Source organism: Serinus canaria, chromosome 1 (assembly GCF_022539315.1).
Source record: "Serinus canaria isolate serCan28SL12 chromosome 1, serCan2020, whole genome shotgun sequence".
Classification (NCBI taxonomy): domain Eukaryota; kingdom Metazoa; phylum Chordata; class Aves; order Passeriformes; family Fringillidae; genus Serinus; species Serinus canaria.
In genome coordinates, this window is record NC_066313.1 from 107,274,597 (window position 1) to 107,298,391 (window position 23,795).

General features: G+C 36.5%; 1 protein-coding gene across 4 annotated transcripts in view; it reads right to left on the reverse strand.

Annotated features, from left to right (window-relative positions):
* CASK (calcium/calmodulin dependent serine protein kinase) overlaps positions 1–23,795 on the reverse strand; it is a 186,653-nt gene that overhangs the window by 15,390 nt on the left and 147,468 nt on the right. The window contains exons 12-21 of one of the 4 annotated variants that reach the window (XM_030234791.2): positions 22,111–22,188; positions 20,707–20,787; positions 17,751–17,939; positions 17,190–17,268; positions 14,826–14,911; positions 13,715–13,783; positions 8,174–8,242; positions 6,744–6,779; positions 3,758–3,954; positions 2,456–2,571 (exon numbers count right to left, since the gene is read on the reverse strand). In XM_030234791.2, the coding sequence (XP_030090651.1) occupies positions 2,456–2,571; positions 3,758–3,954; positions 6,744–6,779; positions 8,174–8,242; positions 13,715–13,783; positions 14,826–14,911; positions 17,190–17,268; positions 17,751–17,939; positions 20,707–20,787; positions 22,111–22,188 (1,000 nt within the window). The remainder of the gene's footprint in view (positions 1–2,455; positions 2,572–3,757; positions 3,955–6,743; positions 6,780–8,173; positions 8,243–13,714; positions 13,784–14,825; positions 14,912–17,189; positions 17,269–17,750; positions 17,940–20,706; positions 20,788–22,110; positions 22,189–23,795) is intronic. The other 3 variants (XM_030234796.2, XM_050979217.1, XM_050979225.1) reach the window with 3 other exon arrangements.

Here is a 23,795-nt window from a genome sequence, read left to right on the forward strand (position 1 = left end):
ATTCTAAAAAGTAACTGAAATAATCTCCTGTTTACTTCATAAACTATGTCTGATTTGCAGAATAATCTCATTTCTACTTCCAGTAATATCCCAATATGCCACACCAGCTCTCAAATCATCAGCTGGCCACACAAATCTGAGCTGACTATGAATTATTTTATTGGGTCATTTCTCAGCACCCCAGACCAGTCTCACCCCTAAGAGAAAAATAACACACAAGTCCAAATAGATTACACACTGCTGATTGATTTATTTTATTTTATATTCAGATAAAAGAGAAATAAATTCTACTTTCCTGTAAGAGCAACATTTTGACAATGATTGCACTTGTTTTGGATCCAGCAGAAGAAAAGATCTGGTTTTTATCCTGAAACAGAAGCACTGAAAGCTTGCAAGGGCCAGTGCTGCCATATTTCTGACCAACTATCCTGGGTGTGAAGAGCACTTCAGAGAATTCAGTGCCACCTCAGTTAAACCTGAACTCCCACGAGCACCAAAGCAATCCATAATGTTCATATATTGAATATCCTATATTTGGGGTCATTCCCTGGAATATTAATACCATCAGTACCTCAGGGACACTAAGATCAATAACACTTCTACAAGAAATCTTGATTTCAATCTGTGCTTACATTAACTTTTTGACTTAGGGGAAAGGGGAAGCTGTATTCTAAAGGGAACAGTTTCTTTTATGGTCATTATCATAATTTTTAATGTTGGTGTTTCTAATTCTTGGCACACACCTGCTCTGATATAAAGCAAATAAAGATCTAACACTGCTGGTGAAGGCAGATGAACTGTGTGAATCAAAGTGCCATCAACCTGCTCCAAAATGTCCCCCTAAGTCAAGACAGCAAAGTCCACATTCCTTTCAGGAATTTTACTGATAGAAAATCTCTGAGCTAGGTCTGCTCCTACAGTGCTGCCTGTTCCTCCTCCTTCCCCAGCTGTCCTTCCTTTGGCTCTCTCCCTTGTAGCAGGTCCTGCTTACTCACAAGACATTTTTAGTTCTGTATTTGCACTGAGAGATGCATTTATCTGCCCTAAAGAAAAAAAAATTCCATGTTTTTTTTGGGTTGTTCCTGATCCAGTTCACAGCATGGCCACAAGTGAAGGGAGGAGCAAGGCTCTGAGAATGTGTGCTGGGAGCAGATGACACCAGTATTGTGGAAGGCTTTGGCTCATAAAATCCAGTTTACTCTCAACAGCTTTTGTTGTAATTATTAAAATTTGGTTGAGTGCTACTGCAGTGAGGGGGAAACATTAGAATAAGCAGGGTGTTACAGCAGCAAAAGGAAGGAACCTGCTTAAAGCTTTCCATCTCTGCTTATGGGAGCTTTCAGGGTAACAAATAGTTCTATATTCACCTGTGAACATCTTAAATGCAACAGTGAATTTGAACAGTATAAACAACAATTACTGTCTTAGAATTTAGGCTTTCTTAGAATTTACTGCCAAATTACTTTTAAGGAAACACATATTCTGTAATAGTGACACTTTATGAGCTCTGACACTGCACACATTGTGCATGTAAAGAGAAATACCTGAAAATATGGATTTATATTGTTTAATCAGTGTGCTCAAGAATGCAACTGAAAAAAACTCCCAGAAATTATTGTAATATAGAATACTTTCATTACACTGCTTGGACAGGTATTTATTCTGATTCTAATCTCTAAAAGCCTCTCAGGAGACCACGACAACAAAAGCATCACAGAATGTGCTACCAAAGCAGGAGCAACAGAAAAGTGTTGAAAAGCAGTTTCAGCACATTAAGTATTTTATATTAAAAGAAGAAAAGAAGCAAATTCAGCTCGTAAATGACAGGGTCTGCCTTCTTTACTACTAAAACTAATGAATTTTGCTTTGCAAGGATCTCTTACTCTACACTTCTAAAATTTTCTAAAACGTTTCATTTTTTCAGCACTCTAAGCAGAAGCCCCAAACTCAGGATCCAGGCAGAAATCACTGCCAGGAGGATAAACCTCCACAGCTGGTTCTATTTGCTAACTGTAAATAACACACTGACTGTGCAATGGCTCTTATTCCACTTCCAGCTGTGCCACTTCAACAAAAATGCTCTTTCATGATGTTTTCACATATGTAATCTATAACTATAAATACATATTAACAAGGATGCCACAGAACAGTCTCTTCTAGAGCACAGTACAGTTATATAGGTTGCAAAAATCATATCCTGTTTGTTTCTAATGCTGCTTTACACATAAACCCCCAAACAATCCAAGCCTCTGATGCACTGCTTTTGTGGCAGCTTGCCCTCTCCACTGACTAAGCTCCATGCTTAAATAGCAAAGAACAAGCAGTGTAATGTTGGCATAATTAGAATTTTACTCATATTTTCCTAAGTAACTCATTAGGTTTATACAACACTGCCAGCTGAACAATTAATGGCAAAATGTAACCTGTTACAGATACCTGCATTTTCTGTTCATACCTGCATTGTGCTTTGCCAAATATTTGTCTTTGTACTGCTTTTTTTTCTTCCCAAACCAAGTACAGCTGGCCTGTTGCTCCTGTTTGGTCTTCTCCATGGCAATACAAGCAACTCGCCTGACATAAGGAGGAGAAAAAACATTTTCTGTTGTAATCAAGGATCTTTAAAAAGCTGCACAGAATGAATTAGAAAAGCAAGACTTTTTTTATAGAACATGAGTCAGTAAAACTTTTAAAAACTTTTTAAAATTACCTTAAAGAACATATATACAGGGGTATTATGATGTAAGAATATTTTCTTAGAGGTAGATGATGGAAGCTCACAGATGAAGTGAGCATGGGAGGAAGGGCAGCTCCTGGAATGAATCCAGACCACTCTGCAGCAGATCAGAATGGAAGAGCACAAGGTCTGGAACAACCACCATGGTCTAAATTCCTGCAGTGCAAGTGGGGCTGTGCCTCCCTTCCATCAGGGCTGGCACAGAGCTCAGGAGATGGACCCAAAGGTCTCGTCTGCCTCTGTCTCTCTTGTGGCAAAACCTCCCTTATCCAGCACAGGAGCAGTGCACAACTCCAGCTCTTTTGCATAGCAAATCCTGTATGAAGCATTTTGTGCTAAATTATCTCAACTTGACTGAGTTATGCCCACACCTCCAAGGCCCAGGACTCGCTTCCCAGAATCTGTGCTGAAACATTCAAAATTTTCTCTAAGCAGCTCCTGCAAGAGGTGGTTTAAAGGCTCTGCATTGCTCAGTGCCACTGCTGTTCATTGAACCTGCCACTGGCACTGTGACTTTGTTCTGCTTTTTGACATTAATATGAAGAATGAAAAGGAAAGAAAACCCTAAAACTCCCTCAATGACCTTTTTGTTTGTCAACTTGCTAAAACCCCATTCCTGCAGCACTTGCATGTAAACAGTACTAAAGAAACCCCTGATTAGAAGCTGAAAGAGAAATGAATTTGACCCTCTTATATAACCAATTTGCATGTAGCCATCTTCAATCCTAGTTTCCTACAGTATGCACAGAAAGCACAATGTTTATTAACATAGGAATTAATTTTTTTAGTGTAATCACACATATGAAATTGTAACCCTTACTGCTACGCATACATGAGAAAAAAATTAATACCACACAAATTGAGTCAACATATAGACATTGAGTCAACATATAGACTTAGAGAAAAAAAAAAAGGAAGAAAAAGAAAAAATAATTCAAAGGCTAGCTCTACAACAATGAAAAGTATGAAAGACAGAAATAAAATCAAAACAAAATTCCTTTTTATAGAAAACTGAAGTCATACCATTCCTGAAGTTCAGGAGAAGGAATAAGACCTGCAGTACCATTTTTGGAGTTCTCAAGTTTACCCTGCCACCAGTTATGATCATCTTTGCTAATGATTTGGATAATATCACCAACTCGGAATCTGATGCCAGCTTCTTTGCAAGGAATGAGGTCATCCTTTGCTGGATCATATTCAAATTGTGCTCTTACATAGATCTAGAAAAAAAAGAGTTTTTAAGAGACACTGCAGTATCATCACTGCTATTCTGAGTAACAGGTGAAAATCTGTGAATGCAGCTACACATACTGGTTGCAACAAGCAAAGAAAGAAATAAAAAAGGAAGGTGCCAAAGCATAAGTGATAGTTGAAAATGAAAATGAAAACGCCCCCTCCAGCAAATGATGGAGACATATGATGCTATTTCAAAAGCTCATGTTTTCTACATTCTATAGAACCTGAACAGCAAAAATGTAATAAAGTCATGGAGTCCCTCAGTTATTAACTATCACAAATCATTCCAGAACACAAGCCAGCACCTGACAACTCAATCTGTAATGTATTTTCCAACTGAAGTCCCATGGTATGTTTTAAAAATTTCTGTGACAGGAAATTTTACTGGACACTATAATGGACTTTGGCTTTATTAGTTAACTTTAGGATGAGAAGTTTTAAGATTTAAGACATTAAAAAAAATCCTTTTTAGGAAGTCCTGTATTGCTCCTATCACAGAGTTACTCAGGAGGAATGTGGGAATTCTCTGTATGGGTTTTTCAGTAAAAGTCTGCTCCTGTGTAAATAAAACTCATGATTTGAGCAAGTTATTCTTTAAAGACCATGAAGAGAAAGAGTCCAGACTGGCTTCACAATTTAAAAGATTATTCCAATCCTTTCCTTGTGTGTTATGGAGGTCTCAACCCTAGAAAAATCAAAATAAAAGTGATACCCAGTTTTGGTTGCTAATTGGAGCCCTGATGCACCCAAGGATCTCAAAATCCAAATTAAGTGTCATGCCTTAGATGGGTAATTTCTACAGTCCATGAACTTCCAACATCACCCTGCAGCATCTCAGCCAGCCTTGTATACACATACTGCTGATTTTCTTACTAAAAATGGAGGAGATTTAAAAATCCCCAACAATTTCATTGCAAAGTAATATCCTTAGAAACTGTAACATATACTTTTCAACTCTGCTCAAATTCTGCTCCAGCAATAGCTGTAACTGTGCAGTGTCAGCACTATTCATGGCACTTAAAAAAGTAATCCAATCTGCACCTCAACACATGAATAAATTAACTTAAAATGGCTAATTACTTTTCTCTTGTATCTGATGTATTTTTATTGGTTTGCAGTGAGAGCATCAGATGACAAGACCAATATAGAACTCAACTTTTAATACATTAAATCTGACCCTTGCTTTGCTGTGCATTGAGTTTAAAAAAACAACTCAACTTCTTTTAATTACTTGAGAAATTGGATATTTTGAAACCAATTATGTTTACTTAGTAATTTGTTTTTCATGAAGCAATCAATATCGAGACAATCCCTTATTTTGCCTGAAGCTTATTCATACAGGTCTAAAAACATCAGCAGTATTTTTACCATCTAGAAACCTCCCTGCTTTTCAAGTCCCTGCTCCAGTTTGAGCCATTATCCACCATATACTGGCAGCTCATGGAACATTACAGACTTCCTGACACATAAAAATATATCCACTGGCCAAGCCCTCACTGGTTTCAAGGATGACAAGAAAAATATGCTGTTTCAAAGGGAAAACCAGGTAAAAATTGAAAAAATAATGTAATTATAAATGGTGTGAGTAAGAGAAACACCATTATTTTGATATTGCCTTAAACAAAGTTTCTTCTTCTGGGGAAAAAAAAAAAACAAACCAACATTTGATCCTCATAGGAGCAAATGAAAACCTAACATAAATGTCTGGAAGGTGTTTCATGGAGCCTCTCCAGGTTTACATTCAGGCAGCTTCAGAAGAAAATGGAAAGCTGAAAGAACCATAGAGAGCTTTAAAAATGGGAAGTGAAGTAAGAGCAAACCATTCTTGCAATAGAAGTTCCATCCAACTCAACCAGACAGCAGTATAAAGATTCTCAGAGACAAGAGTTAATGTAGCTGATTGACTTCTTGAATGGAATTGCAAGAGCTATTATAAAAATTCCTGGTAGAGAAGGAGGCTGAGTACACAGTTAAAAATTCAGAGGTAGATTCTGGAAAGGCTATAAATAACTGGAGCAGTTACTGGAGATGAATCTCAAATCACTTGATGGTATGTGCTCATTTGGAGGCTGCAGAAAAAGAACAAAAATTCTTAAAATTGCAAAAAGAAAGATGGGGAATACACTGAGGAGCCCCATATGCTTTCTTGGAATTTTTTGGAGAGGGAAGATCTTTCTTTGGTCTGTGCTGACTTGGACAACCACCAGGTCAAGGTAACAAAGGTAAGGGAGGTTACTGAAAATGGGACTAAGGACTGAAATTTTAAGAGACCATATTCAGATTTATCAAGCATTAACAGAAACTATCTTTAATATTTTTCTTTGAAAAACTTTGTTAATGTTAATAATTAGTTTCAGATAAACTCAAGCTTTACAACCTTTGTCAGCACAATATTTTAGAGTTTGACACTGGCTCTACTTGTCTCCATTCCAGCTAAAACAGAAATTTCAGCTTTCTTCTAAGATTAAAACCTGAACAGGTCACTGCACAACAGGAAGTTTATTAATGAATTCTGAACTAAATCAACATCTCCAGTTAAATTCTCAGTGAATTTGTAACTCTCACACATGTGGACAAATGAAAAAAAAAAAAAAAGCTATTTTGAATTAGCTACAAACAAATGAGTTAAAAGAAAAATGAAAAAAATGGAACAAATTTTTCAAGCTTAAATGTTTTAGTCCAGCACATACAGAATATGAGTGGGGAAAAGGTGAGCAGGGATGTTTGCTAGCAGCTAAGTTTACAAAAATTCCCATGGAGGATATCTATTCACCTGTCGTCCTTTTGGTTGTGTTGTCGATGGCAAGTCCTGCAGAATAAAGTCAACCCAGGAGAAGAAATTTTCATTTTACTTTTTAAGGGTACACAACACTGTTTGTTAGTGATTCATACTACATTACAGTAAAATGGTAAGTTAGACAAAAGTATAAAGCATTGACTCATGTTTAGAAATAACTTTTTTCTTAAAGAAAAATCAAACCCAGGCTGTTTAGCAGCAAGCTGAAGAAAGCAGGTAAAAAGTTTAAGCAGATAGAGAATGTGCTTTTTAATAAATAATTCAGCATCTTCAACACAAAAGCACCACCAAGTGAAAGAGGCTCTTTATGTGAATGCCTTTTCCATTTAAGTATCAAGTTTTGCTTTTAAAGGAGAGAGGCTATTATAAATGTTAAAAAAACCTATGATTAAAAATGTATAATGTGATCAGTTGTGCTGAGAATTAAGATTATAACTACTTTCATGTTATAAATTTAATTTAATTCACAAAAAAGTCCTAAATTTTTCATTCACGCAATTACTTTTCATTCTGCTAATTAATAAGCACTTTACCTTGTGGCAAATAATGTCTAAGTTGCAATTTTTATCAATAGTTAAAGAAATAGTTACTCAGTTTTGGGGTTTTTTTGGTTTGTTTTTAGCTGGTCCCATGAGCTCACGATATTGACAGCACTCACTGAAGAAACTTGTGTGTAGTTACTACATTGGTCCAAACAACAACAAATGAGAAACACCACGAATTTTAACATCAATGCACTTTAGCAAGAACAGGAGATCGACAGCACCTTTCTACCTGAATACATACAAAACAGAAGTACTTTGTGTTAAAGATGTGATGGTAATAGCTTGGTTTGTAGTGCAGTTTAAAGCCACTTCCTTTTGCTTTCCATATCCAGGCAAGGCTCATGTTTCACACAGTATGTGCACGTACCACGACAGCAGAGAGCACACCAATTCCTTAACTCAGATAGCGGAAACCAGTACACGTTCCAGAGGGCTCTCAAACACAAAACTTCAAAAAAAAAAAGGATCTAAAATGTCTTGGGATACCAACTGCACAGTTACTCTCTTCCTTCAAACTCTGCTTCCAAAGTTCAGGATGGAAATAAAAGCTTCCACTTTAAACCTCTGCTCAGTTTTGAGGAAAGTGCTGACAATGATTTAAGGATGACTGAAGTGTCACAGTACAGTAATTAACATTTAATTCACTGTATGGCTTTTAATGAGAAGAACATGTTGGAAAAAGCCCTTTAAGAAAAAAAAAAAAAAAGAAAAAAAAAGAAAATGGGGAGTTACATATGCAATAACCTGGGTTCTCTCAGCAGGACAAAATTTTCCACTGACCACACGATAAGTATAACAGTAATGGCAGATGAGCACCAACAAAACTTTCACACTTTCTCTGTGTGGAACTGGAAATCTTACCGAAACAGAATTGTTAGTGCTGCTATGACCATTAGCGGGGGACTGTCTGGATGTAGAGGGGGAATCTCTCTGAAATAAGACACAAGGTTCATTAACAACACAACACTATCACAGGAACACAGAAATATTTCAAAGAACAGTTACATCCACAGCCTCATAACCATTTGCTTAGCTGCTTCATTTGTGAGACCTTCCACACTACAAACTCTGTAAAGCTGAAAAGCTTTTCCACAGCTTAGGATTCAGGTTTGACATTTTGATTTATCTGAGGTATTATCTATTTCTATGTTGCCTTCAGCTTTTTAATAAATAACTGGGACTTCAGAGATCTCACATGGCTGACAATGCTACCAGCCCTCAGCCACACACTTGGTTAAAGTACCTGGAATTATACCCTGAACAGTACTTGCAATAGAATGAGGCCCATATCCTGTTTTAAAGATGTTTCTGAATATTTTTTCAGCTTTGTGGTGGTTGTCAGTGTCTACTCAGCAACATGCATCTCCCTGCAGTGCCTCAGAGACACTGAGGCTTGAGGAGAAAGCTGGATTCTCTCTCCTCCCTTCTCATCCATTTTACAGCACAGTGAGGGTTTTCCTCCAACATTCTTATGGGCTTGAAAGTATCAAACCTTGCCAAAAACCAGCACTTTAAAAAAAGCCAATTCCCTTGACCCAGACTACCAGTGTGGCCCTACAGCTCAGTGCAGAGACAGCAGACACAGGGAGCACACTGGGAAATTCTACAAGAAGCATAACAGGAATTTCTGTTGGGTTTTTCAGAGTCATCTTTTTCACATGCCATTTTGACTGCACAGTGCTTAAATTCCATGAGGTCAGATAATTGAGCCATCTCTTCTGAAAATAAAATAATCCACTCATATACTGTTAAAAAAAAAAAAAATCCCTTTTACCCTCACAGGAATTCTGGAATATAATATCCCATGTCAAAAGTCAGCTTAGGAATGTCTGGTCATTTTGTGTAACATAAGGACAGCAGAGAAAAAGGGCTAAAACAGTTTTCTAAGCAAAGTTAACCCTGTCATATTTTATCAATACAATTATTTTGTGAATAATTAAAAAGCTGGAGCTAAACTGCTCATGCAACACTAATCAGGGGTTAATGCCACATAAGAACAAAACTTGCCTCCCACAAGTATTTGAAATGTGTAATGGACTGGGGGAAATCAGCTCTAATTCTAATTAAAAATCACTCCAGCACAAGTTTAAAACATTCAAATGAGAGCAAATAAAACATTCATTAGTGAAAAAATATATAAAAAAAAATGAAAAGCCTAAAGGAATCAGTGTTCCTTTTTTTTTTCTTTTGTGTATGGATTATCAGCATCACCTTTATCAAATTGTAACCATAAGAATTTTTTTCAAAAAAGGCAGTAACTTCCTTGCTTTATAAAGATATTATATGCTGTTTGTATATGCTCACTTTCAAGAGCTGAAAAGTAAATTATAACTTTTTTTTAATATGGTTTGTTATGATCTGCTGTCAGTGATGGTTTAGCAAAGGAAAGCTTTGGAAACTGATGCAAGCACCCAAATCATGTGGAGAAAAACAAGTTTAGAGAATGCCACTATTTCTGGACTGTCTTGAAGGATTCTGCCTTTGAAGGAAATTTTCTTGGTTTGAGAATGTTTTGATTTGTATTCCTCCAACAAATCCCAACACAAGACAGCATATTATGCAGAGCAAATGTTCATCATATCATACTGAGGAAAATATACATTTTCAGTGCTACTGGTGCTTTCAGTACTGTCAGAAATAACCTAACAAGTTAGTCAAGAGACATTTTTTTATGTATGACTTTTACATAATTAGGCTGTTCTGTCAGAATTTCAAAGGCATTTAGATTCTTAATTTCCTAGGGACAGGTCTTTCTTTCAAGAAATACCAGACTCTAAAGTTAGGAGAAAAACTGTATTATGGACAATCTAACGAGACAAATCAATAAGCACAGAGATCCTTGCAGAATAACAAGACTGCTGAGGACTGGCCTGGAAAAATTCAGTTTGGGTTGTGAGTTTGTTTCTCCAGTAAATCAGCAGAAGCCCTACTTCTCCTGGAAACAGGGAAAGAAAAACACTTGGAGGATCCAATGATTCTGAGAAATGTAGAAAGATTATTATAATTATATTTTAGTAAATTCGACTGTCTGGACTTCCCAGCCTTCTCCAGCCCCAAGACAAAAAACACAGAAACCTTTGGCTCATCACTATTCAGCTGAAGAGCCACAGAGCCAGAGCCTTAGAGGAAACAACCACACTTATTTCCAAATGATGGCAAACCCAGCTTCCTGCTGATTCCCCATTTTTAGGTGTGGTTTTTGAATGATAAACTAATGTATTTGAGATGCAAACTATACAGAAGAAATAAAGGATGCCTAAAAAATATGACCTGATCAAATTAGATTCTGACAAAAGCAGGTGGATCAATGACATTGTTGCCAGATACAAAAAAAGAAACTCAAACAAGAAAACCAAAAAAACCAAAACCTCCAATAAAAACAGACAGAATTTCCAAAATTCTGGAAATACTTTTACATTTCTGTCTTGCTCAAGGAACACATCTGTCAGTATCTTTAATACAATTTTAAAAAAGGTTTAAGACAATAAAAACTCCTGATGTTTGAGCACTAATGGAAACCATGGAGGATAAAGGAAAAAATCCCTGGTGATTACCACCAGGCTTTTAAAAACTCCCATGTATAAAGGCTTTTCTTCTTAATGAAACAACTTAAGAGTTTCACAAAGGCAATCTGAAACATAAAGAATGTTTATAAGGATTTTTTTTTATTAAAAAAGAAAGAAAGATAAAGAAAAAGTACTTCTCTTACCACTCTCACATATCTGACACTATAAAAAGTCACTCTGGGTGTTGTGTCAGTACAAAGTAAAAATGCAAATGTAGCCAGAACAAAATGCTTAATCATTGGGATAAAACTGAAACACACAGCTAGTGTACATAGCCACCAGCCATAAGAAGGATGTGTTGCAATAGTTACTTAAGTTCATGTTTATGTAAATCTGCAATTTTCCTGGTAACTGATGAAGAAAACAACACCCTGGCTCCTTGTTATCTAAGTGTGTTAACTCAGGTCATTTGCCATGCCAGTGACTCAGCAGGTCACCTCACACCACATCAGCTGATCCAATTTTTACACAAGGGAATTCAAAAGAATTATGTCTTCAAGCAAGGTCTGCTCCATGAAATAGAAGGTCTGGTAACTGAATGGAAGGCATGGGTACAGGAAAAGCCACAAATTCCTAAAAAACCTGAAATAATTCAGCTGAGATTTTGCAAACTGCCTAGTGATCCCAAATTACGCAGTGTAGGAAAAAAGACTTCCATATATATATATATATATATATATCTATCTGCAGAAATGGCTCAATATTTAGAAAATAACACTTATTTTAATTGACTACAAAAGAAGACAAATATGGCAAGTGAAATTCAAATCCCAGTTATTAAAAAAGAAACATAAAAGAAACATTCAATTCCCCCCATACCTTTGTGAAGGCCTAAGATGGTAAATAAAAGGTACATAATCACTGATTCTACTAATATGTAGTGTTTTCTTATTCAAGATTAACAAGATGTTTTGCAATCCAATGATGTGATCCTGCTAGGAGCCTCAAAGCCCCCAGTCCTAAATTCTGTTTTATATTCCTCTTCTCATAAAACTACACTACATGAGCACCAGTCCATGACTGAAGGAGGGGGGAAACCAAGCATAGACTGAAATGTTACCATAAATACCTTAACTAGGAAGATTACACTAGTGAAGACCCAGTATGTCTCTATTTTTCCTGCTGGAGGGCATGAGAAGCAAGATTTCTGTGTTAGTAATGTCTGTGAACTTTGATTTTTAGCTTTATTAATGGCTAAGAATTTGATTCATCATCTGAATCACCTTCCTGAAAAATTCTGTGAAAAAAATTCTCTGAGTACCAAAGGACTAGTGATGCTTTAAGAGGATGATTTAAGAACACTGGGGGTTTTGTGTACACCTGGAACTGATGAAAATCAAGCCTTAGTGTGGCTGAGCAGGTGGAAAGGACTCATCTATCTCTACTTAATGAATGCTAAATGCTATAAAGTGGGATAATTTCTTTTTCTCTTTGATCACACATTTCTAGTTTAGTCATTTTTTTTCCAAAGGAAGGTAAGAGTCTATTTTTCATTCTTCTGTAAAATAAATAGTCATGAAAAGCCTAAGGACGCAAAGATAAAGAAAAGAGATTATCTGCTACTACTAATATGACAAATAACAGTATTAATTTAAAGCTGTATGCTGAGTCTTTGCAAATAATCATCTTCTCAGCAAGTCTGCAGTTTCACCAGTTTCTGTACTTCAATACTGGGAAGTGAGGTCTCTTTTAGTATTACTCCTCTTTGCAGCACAGAAGTCAATACATGACTTTGTCAGCACGCTGCAATTTTTTTAAAAGCCTTTGCATTTCATGAAAAACTTTTGGTTTCATATTTATTTTAAGAAAATTGGCCTCAGAGGTGAAAATCTGTCAAACCTTCTACCTCTAGCACCTTTTAGTTTTTGTTGAATTCTACTAGAAGAACCGAAGGCAACTAAAAAGCAGTAATTTCTTTCCTTGCAAAACAGATTGCTCTGACAACCACAATAGCAGTTTCTGTGTATTCTAGCATCTGCTGAGCCATAAGAACAATTAGGGTGAAATCACAGCTCTAATTAAGATAAGGTGCTTGACTTCAGCAGGGGTTGTGATTTCACTTGGGGAGTTCTAATTCGGGAGCTGTTTGCGCAGTAAAGCGCGTGGCTCAGAGATTGGCACCATCCTCACGCTGCAAATGCCATCTGTGTGCTCACACTGAACAGGGGCTCTCAAGTAGCCATTTTATACAATTTAATCCCCTTCAGTTGCAATCTAGAATCTAACTTTGTGAGCAGAAGGGAATTAAACGTTGCTGTGCAAAAGCTGTAATACCAAGTTTCTAGTTCAGCAACAACAACTCAGAATCTGTTTTTCTTCCATAGTGATGAAGACCATTTCTTCATGGAAACATAATATTAAGCCACATGTAACTGTTACACACGACCATCACAAATTTACCTCAAACGGGGTTATACAGAAACAGGTTTTTCAATTAACCCTTAACAGCCCAAAGCAGCAATATAATGTTTAAAGCCTAAAAAAGAGGAGGATCGTTCCTCAGCTTAGGAACTTTAATAGACTTACTGGAGTATGAGTTTAAATGGTCATATTTTAAAGGGGCTTCCTAAATGCATAACTTGAGGATCCCCTTTCCTATTTTTTTTTCTTTTATAGGCTGTAAAGAGTTAGTTAAGGTGCTGATGAGATGAATATGAAGGCAGGGCTGAGTAGGTAGGTGGGACCTACTCGTGTTCCGTTATCTTTGTTGTAAAATTGGTGTGCGATCTAACAGGACAGGCAGAAACAATTTCCCAGAAAGCAGGAACATTCAGCCATCAGCAGGCAGTTAGTTACAGGACTGAGGAAGAAAGGGATGGCTCATTAAATTCATTACCTCACAGGATGAAGATTGCGTGCGATAACTTGGCACAATCTTGAAGGTAATACTTCCACGCATTTCCCTCTGTGAAAAAAGAGGCATTTTGAGAAAACACTGAAGAGAAAATCTCCAAATTGTTAATGCTAGAAGGGAAAACATCATAGTCCTATGAAAAGCTAAAATGCTATGGATGAGTTCTCATGTCACCTATAAACATACATTCATATTGTCCTCCTTAATCTAAAGGATGACCATGCATTACCAGTTTGTTCACCTGACCAGATTTTGAATGCCTAGAATCCAGAAATGTAGTTTTATGTGAGAGAATCAGAGATGTGTAGGCTTTTTCCATGTTAACCTTTTCTTTGTAGCTATATTCTTGTCATCTACAGTCTTTTCTATCTAAGTGGCATTTTCTTTCCTTTCATAATACATGTTAAATAGCAGAACTGCATACAGTTTCTGGATAGCTGCATTTTCCTGAAGGTAGGGATTTCAAAACCAGTCTTTCATCAAAACAGAACATGGGTTTGCCACCTTGCATTTACCATTGTATAAGAATATTTATAAAAAGTGGTAACTCCAGAATAGCAGCAGATTGTGACGATGTATTTTATTAAGTGGCAATCTGAATACTCGTGAATACCATGTGGCTGACAACTGCAGGACTTGATCTGGACAGAAATGTGAGCAGATCACTTCAAGAGATCTCAGAGTTTCTCCCCTTTCTCTCTTTGGCTGGCTTACTATGACCCCAAAAAAATCCTGTTTCCCTTGAAGCTTGTCTGGGATTAGTGATACCATCCAAGATGTCAAGGTTAGTGTTGCATGCAGAAAAATTAACAAGTGTTATGGAAATATCAAACAGACTCCACTAGCAAGGTCAAAGGTGGAGTTTTCCTGGAAAAAGACAGACTGTCTGAGATCCAAGTAATGTTTTTTAAATTTTTAACTTCAGTAACTGTGAGCCCAACTGTTAAAAACTGAAAGAACTTTTTGTTGCACGGACATGTAGTCTATCTAGAACACAAGAAAAAGGGGAAGTTAGAACACAATTAAACAAAAGTTTTGACTAAATAAGACAGGTACTTTTATAGAGGATATAAAGAAGACTTCAGGCACTTACAAGCATTTTTTGTAGTTGTTCTACAGTTTGATTTGCCACACTGATTCCATTTATTTCTCTGATTTCATCTCCTACATGTAGCGTACCTGCAGAGTTATCAAACACACAATCACCTCAGTTTCTACAAACTGAAATAATTGTAAGACAGCACTATAATTCATACAAAGGCATAAACAGAAAACAAAATTAAAATTATTTGTTTGCTACATTCAGAAAAGGACTTTGTATTAGCTACAAATCTGTCTCTCAGAGTGCAGTGAAAACACAGCAAGAGATGCCCAGGCATCTTCTCAGTAACCAGGAAAAACATGTTTTTGTTATTAAACAATAATATTGAATCAAAACCACCATATGGTCTGGAATAGTAAAAAGATTCTCTGATACTATTCAAAACATAAAACTGATGGTATTACATATTAGACTGAGAATCAGATTCAGTAACATCCCTGTATCAAATAAAATCCCCTTTTCTGCATCATTTCCCATTTCTGTCACTCTGACAGAAGTGAACATTGTTATGTTCATGACTGTAAGGAGAAGTATACATAAAAACTGGGAATAAAGAATGGACGTTTGGCAGACATGTCAAAAACAAACAGACAATTTTTAATGACTGACACTGGTGTTTCATTTCTACTGAATTCTCTGGAAGGTGTGAGTAGATGGAATCTTTAAAAGCCCTTCTTCCCATTTGAACTCTGCTACCTTTGGAATAAGAACAATTTCAATCACCAGGACTAGGCAGAGCTGGCCTAGAGACAGGAAGCAGCTACAATTTTGTGACTGGGAACTGCAGAGTTTGTGTTTAATACTGCTGGACCTGAAATCAAACAGCTCCTGTAACCCTCACAGCAGATTTATTATTCAGACACTGCTGATATTGCCTGGCAATTTTCCATACAGCAAAAACAGACAGCAGAGAAAAATGATCTAACACTCCCCAAAACCAATTCAAGGCACAGGCCCTACCAACAGGATTCAAAGATGGTGCTTGAGATCACTGTCCAGTTACACTTCTGTTGTACGATTCAGTAAAAATATTCTAAATAGGGGTTATGCTGAATGCAGCAGTGAATCTAAGAGGCATCTAGAGCACTAACAGAATTAGAAGCATTAAAAAAATAGATGACCATACTAAAGAAACACTGAAGTAAAGCTCAATTTCAAGTGCAGAAGCACTACCTTGGCTAGATAAAGCACATAGAGATTAAGTTAAATTTCCCAAATTTTTAGAAAGATACTGCGTAATTAAAAAGAAGAGTTGTAATGGGCACAGTTGGATATTTTACCCAGTTTTAGCAGGTTTTAAAAGTTTTATTAGCCCCATTATGGAACACAGTCATGTGAAGCAATACTGTGCAGAGCATCACCACTACCTAAGCACAGTTGATGAAAACCTTGCTCCTGTGAATCTTAGAGCAATCGCCTTTAAAAACTCATTTTCAGAAGCCAAATAAATTTCAATTCAGAAGGTCCTCCAAAGACATGGAATTCTCTCTGAATTGCATCTTCGTATTCAAACTTTTGTCCTTCCTGCTTCCTGACAGATTTTACCATATCAGTGAGACAAAGTGAATATGTTTTGTCTTCCCAATCACCTGTGCCTAGCTCCCTTTGAAATAGAACAGTAGGCTAGAGAGGACTCTGGTCTGAAAAATGAGGAAAATTTTTGTTTTCATCACAAGAAAAAGATGGCAGTCTGAAAAAACCCTTTCATGGCTGCAATCCAAACTTGCAGCCAACAACGTGACAGGGAAGTTAATCTGTTTAAAGCAGGACAAAACCCAGTTACTTCTGGACATCTGATCTGAACACACAAAATGACAAAAAGGAGAAGACTGAGGATGAGAAAAAAAAGCACGTTTGCAGGATTTGTTATGGTAGTGAAGACTGAAAATAAAGATTTAGAATCTAGGCACAAGTCATATTTTTATTTCAAATCCCATTTTTGTGATTCTCAACACCAAAAATATAAAAATCCTTAAGAATTGTGTGGACAAAGGTCTTTCATTTTTGCAAAGGAAAGTGCTGCTACTTGTGTAAGGATTTTTTTTTAAACACAGGCTTAAATAAGTACAGCTCCAAAATTATTGGTGTTTCCATCTCTTGCTGAGCTACACTCACTACTAAGATAGTAATTATCCTAATTAAGAGCTAAATGAAACACAGTGGGGCCCTCACCTCAAAACACTGGCAGACATCTGCAACTAGAAGGTAACTAAAGCAGTTAGCAGGAGTCCATGCAGGCACAGAGACACTGCTATGGAATAGTAGCAATCAAAATCAGGAGAATGTACACACTTTGTACAAAAGGATCTAAAATAACTGTGTTTGAAGACAAAACTCTTCATGGGACGTGATTACCTTGCCGGTGAATCATTCCTCCATGCATAATTCTTGCCACAATGCAGTGGTTCAGCTCATTCATTTTTAAAGTGATTCCCTAGAAAAAACCAAATGTTTAAACTTTTAAAATAAAATATTAAGCACTGTGATTCTTGAGTGGTTAAGAATAGTCATGTTTCCTGAAAGCTTGAAGGCAAGGTATAAATTTTAAGATTAAAATAAAATCTTTGTCACTCACTTCAAGATGAGCAATAAGACCAGATACTATTTATAAGTGAGGATGCAATACTTCAACATATGAGCATATAAGGATCTGGTGTGTTAAAAATGTGATTTTATACCGAAGTGTAAAGGCTCCAGTTGGGTTTAAGAACTAATTTGCTGTAGCTCTTACACAAACCCAGCCCTAGTGGCACAGCAGCAGCGTGAGCGCACACAAAGCATTCCAAGGAGCATTACAGCGGCTGCTGAACAATTCCAGTTAATTGCCAACCCCGCCTCAAAGCGAGGAAATCACACTAAAATCACCTCAACACTGGTCTTTACCAGCACAGAGGGAAATAGGGAGCTCCCCCATACCATGGGCTCATCTGTGTTCTTCTGGAACTGCACCAGCCGGACGCGCGTGACGTTCTCCATGTCCATGTCGCCGTTGGCGCTCTCCGGGGAGTCCCCGTTCAGGTAGGGAGAGGTGGGAGGAGGGGTGACCCTCAGCGCTTCGTCACTGTAAACTTCATGTGCCACTACATCATGAGTTTGAAGTAAGGCCTGCAGGACAGCACAGCAACAAGATGTCACAGGTCCATCATCTCCCATGTGCCTTGCTCGTTCCTTGTAAGGGTTTTTATGAAGCTTTTCAAGGAAATCCAAGATATCTGTGCCCCATTTTCTACTGAAGAACTTTTCCCTTAAAGGAGTCTAAGATAAACTTTCAGACTGCAAATGCCTACACACACTAAGAATCTAAAGTCTGCATGAGTTAATGTGATATTTATTCTTCAATGAGAATGATGCTGCCTCCCTTCCCCTCATCCTGTCGACACCTGCAGGTTGGGAATGAATCCACCTTCATGTGTATAGACAGACAATCAGGAATCTACCTTTCTGTGCAAACCATTCTATAATAATAATTACTTTAGAAAAATGGAAAGCTACTCAGATCCCATGGTATCTCACTCTAATAAAGGCAGACTGTAGATCAATACCTACTGAAAGAAGAAAGTACTGTTTTTTTGTTGTTTACTATCATAATTGCTTCCATACTGTCCCATTCCCCTAGAAGTTGATCCCAGCACCACCACCCTGAGTTCAAAATGCTTAAAAAAATTTAAGAGTGCAAAGCAGCAAACTGCTAAAATACTGCTTCATTAACTTTCATTAGCTACTTCAGTAGCACTTCTAAAGTGTACTGTGTTATAAAAGGTAATTTCTTAAACACTTATGTTCTCATTTCTCTAACTGATTTGAAACTATAGTTGGGAAGTCAGCACTATAACAATGGAACAAAATTCCCTAAACTAACAATGCTTTGCCCATATTCCCTCCCATTTCCCAGTGTTTCAAGCCCACTTACATACATACTATCTTTAGTTAAATACTAAACTGTATCTGCATTTCTTATTTCTCATCTTATTTTGTCAACCACTCAAACTCTAGACAATTCCTCTGCATTAGTCTGCTCTACTGAAGCAACATTTTATATTGGAGATCTGGACATTATATACTGGAGATCTGGACCATATAAGTAAGTCAAACCACTTACCCAATATTTAAAATTTGGTTTATTTGTGTGTCCATTTATGTGTGGGTACTCCAATGTAGGTTAATGGTTGGACACAATGACCTTGGAGGTGCTTCTGTGCCCCTGCCTGTGTCTGTTACACTCTCCACACTTTATTATTACATTTTTGATGTAATCCAGGTGCTTACATTTTTATCACATAAAATATTTGTCCTGCTTTGCATTATTTTTAGCAATAATATTCACCTTGTAGGAGGTTAATATATGGCACTTCCAGCATTTTTAAATGTTTGTAATTATACTAAATGACTTCTGAATATGTTCACAAAAATGAACACTATTTCAGAAATACATTAAGGTACACCAACCTCAATTTAATATTTAAAATATTTAATAAAATGATTCCTATTACTTAAAGATACCTGTTTTAAGGCATTTTTGTTAATTTTGATAATGTGGTTTTTCCTTTGCAGAACATGATAATCCTGCTAAAAATTAGTTTAATGAGAACAACTGCTTTCTACTGTATTGCAGGATCACTGCTCTGGCAGCATTCCTGTTATCTTAAATTCTTTTTGCTAAATGGTTAGTTGGGGATTTTTTCTTTTTCCTTTGGAGCAATTTTCTACTAGTTCAGCTGAGGGCAACATTAAAGTGCAGTTCTAGATAAATGCCAGAACTACAAGTGAGAGGATGAAAGATAGGGAAAAGGGATAATGGGACTTCAGCAACTGGCAATTGCCTGGGATATCACAGATTCACTTGCTGAAATTACTCCTCATCAAAAGTACTTGTTATGGAATTGCAGCTTATTCCTTATGAAAAAATACTTTTCATAGATTTGCAGCAAAAGAATTCTGACAAATGCTTTTAGATTTATGAGCATATCAGGGAGCAGAGATACCTAAAAAAGAGGATTTTCAATTCAATTTTCCTGTCACTTGATCCAATATATATGGAATTTCTATATACCACAATCATTTTGTTGATGCCTACTCTGAAGTACTTAAAAATGCTCATTCTCAACAGTGCTTCATGTTTTAGCAATACTGTGGGCTAATTACACACACAAAAAAGTAAATAAAAGGAACCTGTCAGGTTCCAAACGAAGCTGAGTAGAGAAAATCAAATTCTTGATTTTAAGCTGACAATAGCGTATAGCAGATTTAAGCAAACATGTTTATTTCTCAATTTATGAACTTCACCTACAGCATAAACAAAAGAAATCCTTTAAATTAGTAGAATTCAGCTACTTGAACCAAGTCACAAGGCAGTAGCATCCCTGAATTTAGGACAATTATTGCCCTCAAATCAGATTTGGCAAACAGACACAGTAAGTGTTGATATGTAACACAAACTCAACAGAATGTACAAACTACTGATTTGTTGTAAAATAATATTAAATAAACACTTATTTTGCAATGAATTCACATCTTTATCCTAAGAAGACCTTTGGAAAAACAAAAAGGAGGATCCTAGCTCTATCTACGGACATCCAAGAGGATTGATTCTTCTTTCCATGTGCAAAATAGACCTCCAAAAACACAGTGAAACTGCTCCATAATTACACTACTCCAAACTGCTGACAGCTTTCAGCACAGTAATGAGGACCAATACTAATTCTTTTGCCAGAGCAGCAGGTTAGAAATACTTATTAATAGGTGTAATGTATGCAGTTCCATCCTCTGCAGATTTTAAGAATTTACTGAAGTTTTCTAACATGAAGAATATAAAAGAAAAAAAAAAGAAAGAAAAAAGGAAGAAAAAAACCAAACAAGAGTAGGATCTGCTTACCATGAAATGAGGTTGTGTTAAAATACGCTTTAGCTCCTTTGCATCATTGTTCTCTGGGTAACATGAAATCTCTTCCAATACCTGCAAAATAAGCAGGAGAAATGTCCCATAGTAACTTTTCTTTAAAGCTATTGAAGAAATTAAACCCCTCACTGCTCAGTCAGAATATCCCCAAATGATTATACACACCAACATTTCAGACCCAGGGAAGGGTTTAAGAGAATGTGCCCCTACCCAGCTGCACCAAGAGAATAAAATACCTTGTTCCAATGTTCTCTCTGAAACATTAAAGCAGAAATTTGAAGGATTTTTGTTTTTTCAATTGACAGCATTCTTCCAACAGCTAAATACATGGGGACAGGAATGGAGCTGTGTGAATGCTAACAGGTGACATGCAAGGCCTCCACCAGTTGCTGCTTTCATACACGGTCTCAATTTATTAAAACAAATGATTTAAAAGCAGAATTAAACACACTCACAAAATCAATTGTTAAAGACACCAAGTCTAAGTGGGCCATCTGCTACCCTACCTCCAAGCTCCAGATTTTATAAAATCTGAGCCACTTTATCACTGGGGAAGGAGGAGTAAAGAAGCTTTAACTCCTTTGCCTACAACCTGATTATTACACCTTAATTTTCAGATGCAGCTAGTTGGACAATGAAAGCAGAGTATTTTGTTTCTGGAAGCATCCCCAGGATTAAGTGACACAAATTTTGCAGAACAGGACTTGAGGGCATCCATCAGTGTGACTTTAGTTATTACACAGAGTTTTAAAGTCTTCCTCTTTTAATAGCACAATAAAGAGTTTCCCTATGACATAGCCCCTAACAACTGCATGAATTTTTACTGATAATAGATAATAAAATATGGGTTTGGGTTTTTTACTACTTGCCATAAATAAGCAAATAACACACTATTTGCAAGGTATAAGAATTAAGAACATCTGTGTCTATCTTTGGTCTTAGAGGGCCATCTTCACTGAATTTCCAAGTCTGCTCTTCTTAGATCTATCTATGATAAACTTGGGTTTTTTCAATTTAAAAAGCTGACACTTCAAAATATTTATTTTTGTGACAAAATTTTATAAACATCAGATTTCTGGTGCAGATAAATAACCTGAAAAGAAAGATACTGCAATTACCCAGCGGGAATGTTCCTTTTAACACCACTACTGTTGAAGAAAAGGTTAAATGATTAAACTGAGTAATATTCATAATCCTTACACAGATAATGGAATTCTGCAAGTTTATGCAACTTGTTACATAACTTGGGTAAGCAATGGTAATAGTCCAGAAATAATTTAGATAATGAGCCAGAATACACATCTTAATGAAGAAAAGTAAATTACAGTGAAAGTACAATCAACCTTTCAAAGTAAAAAAACCATACTTTAAAGCCATTACCTCTTTGGCTCTCTGTACAGCATCACTTGGAGGATTCCTGATTTGTGGTGAAGATTTTGTGTTTATTTTGTCATAAAGCTGAAATAACAAGAAAACAAACTATTGAAATCATATGCCCCTTTATATAAATTCATGAGTGTTTACAATAGCCTGCTTATGTTACCAGCATTAGGATGATTGTTAAACTGCAAAATCCCCAGATGTTCCGTATACAAAATCTAGCAGCCTAGGGTTTTGGCTTTTCATTTTTAAACATTTCCTGATTTGAGCAGGGCCATAGATTCAGAGTTCATAGGATGACATGGGAAAGTTCAAGAGGTTAAGGGCTTCTGCAAACCTCCCATGCTTTTGCCACAGATTTACAGAAACTATATTCTACTAGAAGTGACCCTCTGAATTTCGAATAAATGCTATAAACCAAACATTCTGCTATAAAATCAAGTTAATCTGCATATCTCACTTTTTTCAATAAATCAAACATTCTGAATAGTAATTTAAATAAACCTTGGAATATGGGAAAATGCTCTTGAAGACAGAACGTTACAAAAGCCAAATACTCTGAGAACAGAAAAACAAACTTTCCAAGAATGAGTACTTATAAAAAAGGGTAACCTTATTTTACTAGGATTTTCTGTTAGACAGAACAATGTCTTTGTATTTAAACAGTCTACTGCAAACCTTCCACATTAATTATTTAAAAAAAACCCAACCCTTTAAGAACCATTCAACTGTGCAAAGCATAACAGAAGAAAGATCTTTCTTCAAGTTTCAAATTAGAGATAAGACATTACAGGCTCTTCCTCATACAAACCTAACACACTGTGCATGTTTTAAAAGAAAAAACATATACTTAAGAATTAACAGGTACTGTAATAAGCAGTATATTCAAATAAAACCTTTTGGTTTACATTTTAGGTGATATAAACTTGGTCATGCCTGTAATTATTTTCTAATTATGTCAGACCATTTCTTTGATATAGAAGACAGAAAAATAGCACAAATAACATTTTTAGGGAATTAGAGACATTTTTTATCACAACAAGGGTGATGAAACACTGCAACAAGTTGCCCAGGCAAGCTGTGGAATCTCTCAACTTTGGAAACACTCAAAATTTAACTGAAATTCAAAATAATGGAAATAAAAAAAGCATTCAAAATAGAAAAGTGACTCTAAAACCTTCATCAAAACCTAACACTGCCAAGGATAAGGTGACAAGAAAGCACCATTCAGGCTGCTCAGCAAGGAGTGCTCAGGAGCTTCCTCTGGAGTTTACAGCTCCACTGTTTGGCTTGGAATGGCCTGGGATGTTTCAAACAGGGAATCCTGCCAGGACACAGAACTGCCCTCTTCTCTTTCTCACACAACATGAAATACCACTCAGTTTTAGATAATAAACTGCCATAAATGCAACCCAACATCACCATCACTTCCCTGGGTTAACAATTTAACAAACATGTTGAACATTTCAAGCCCATACACAAATAAGCACAAAACCAGCAAACAGTGTCACTTCTAAAAAACATTCCCTGCAGGACAGTTACACCACTCCCTTGGGGAAAGAAAAGTAGAAAATTCAAGCTAAATCAGTTTCTTCCAATGCAACAGTTTCAGCTTGTGCTGCCAAAACACCACTAAACTCCACAGTTTAAGCAGCCTTGAAAGCTTTGAGATAAAAGCTTTCTGC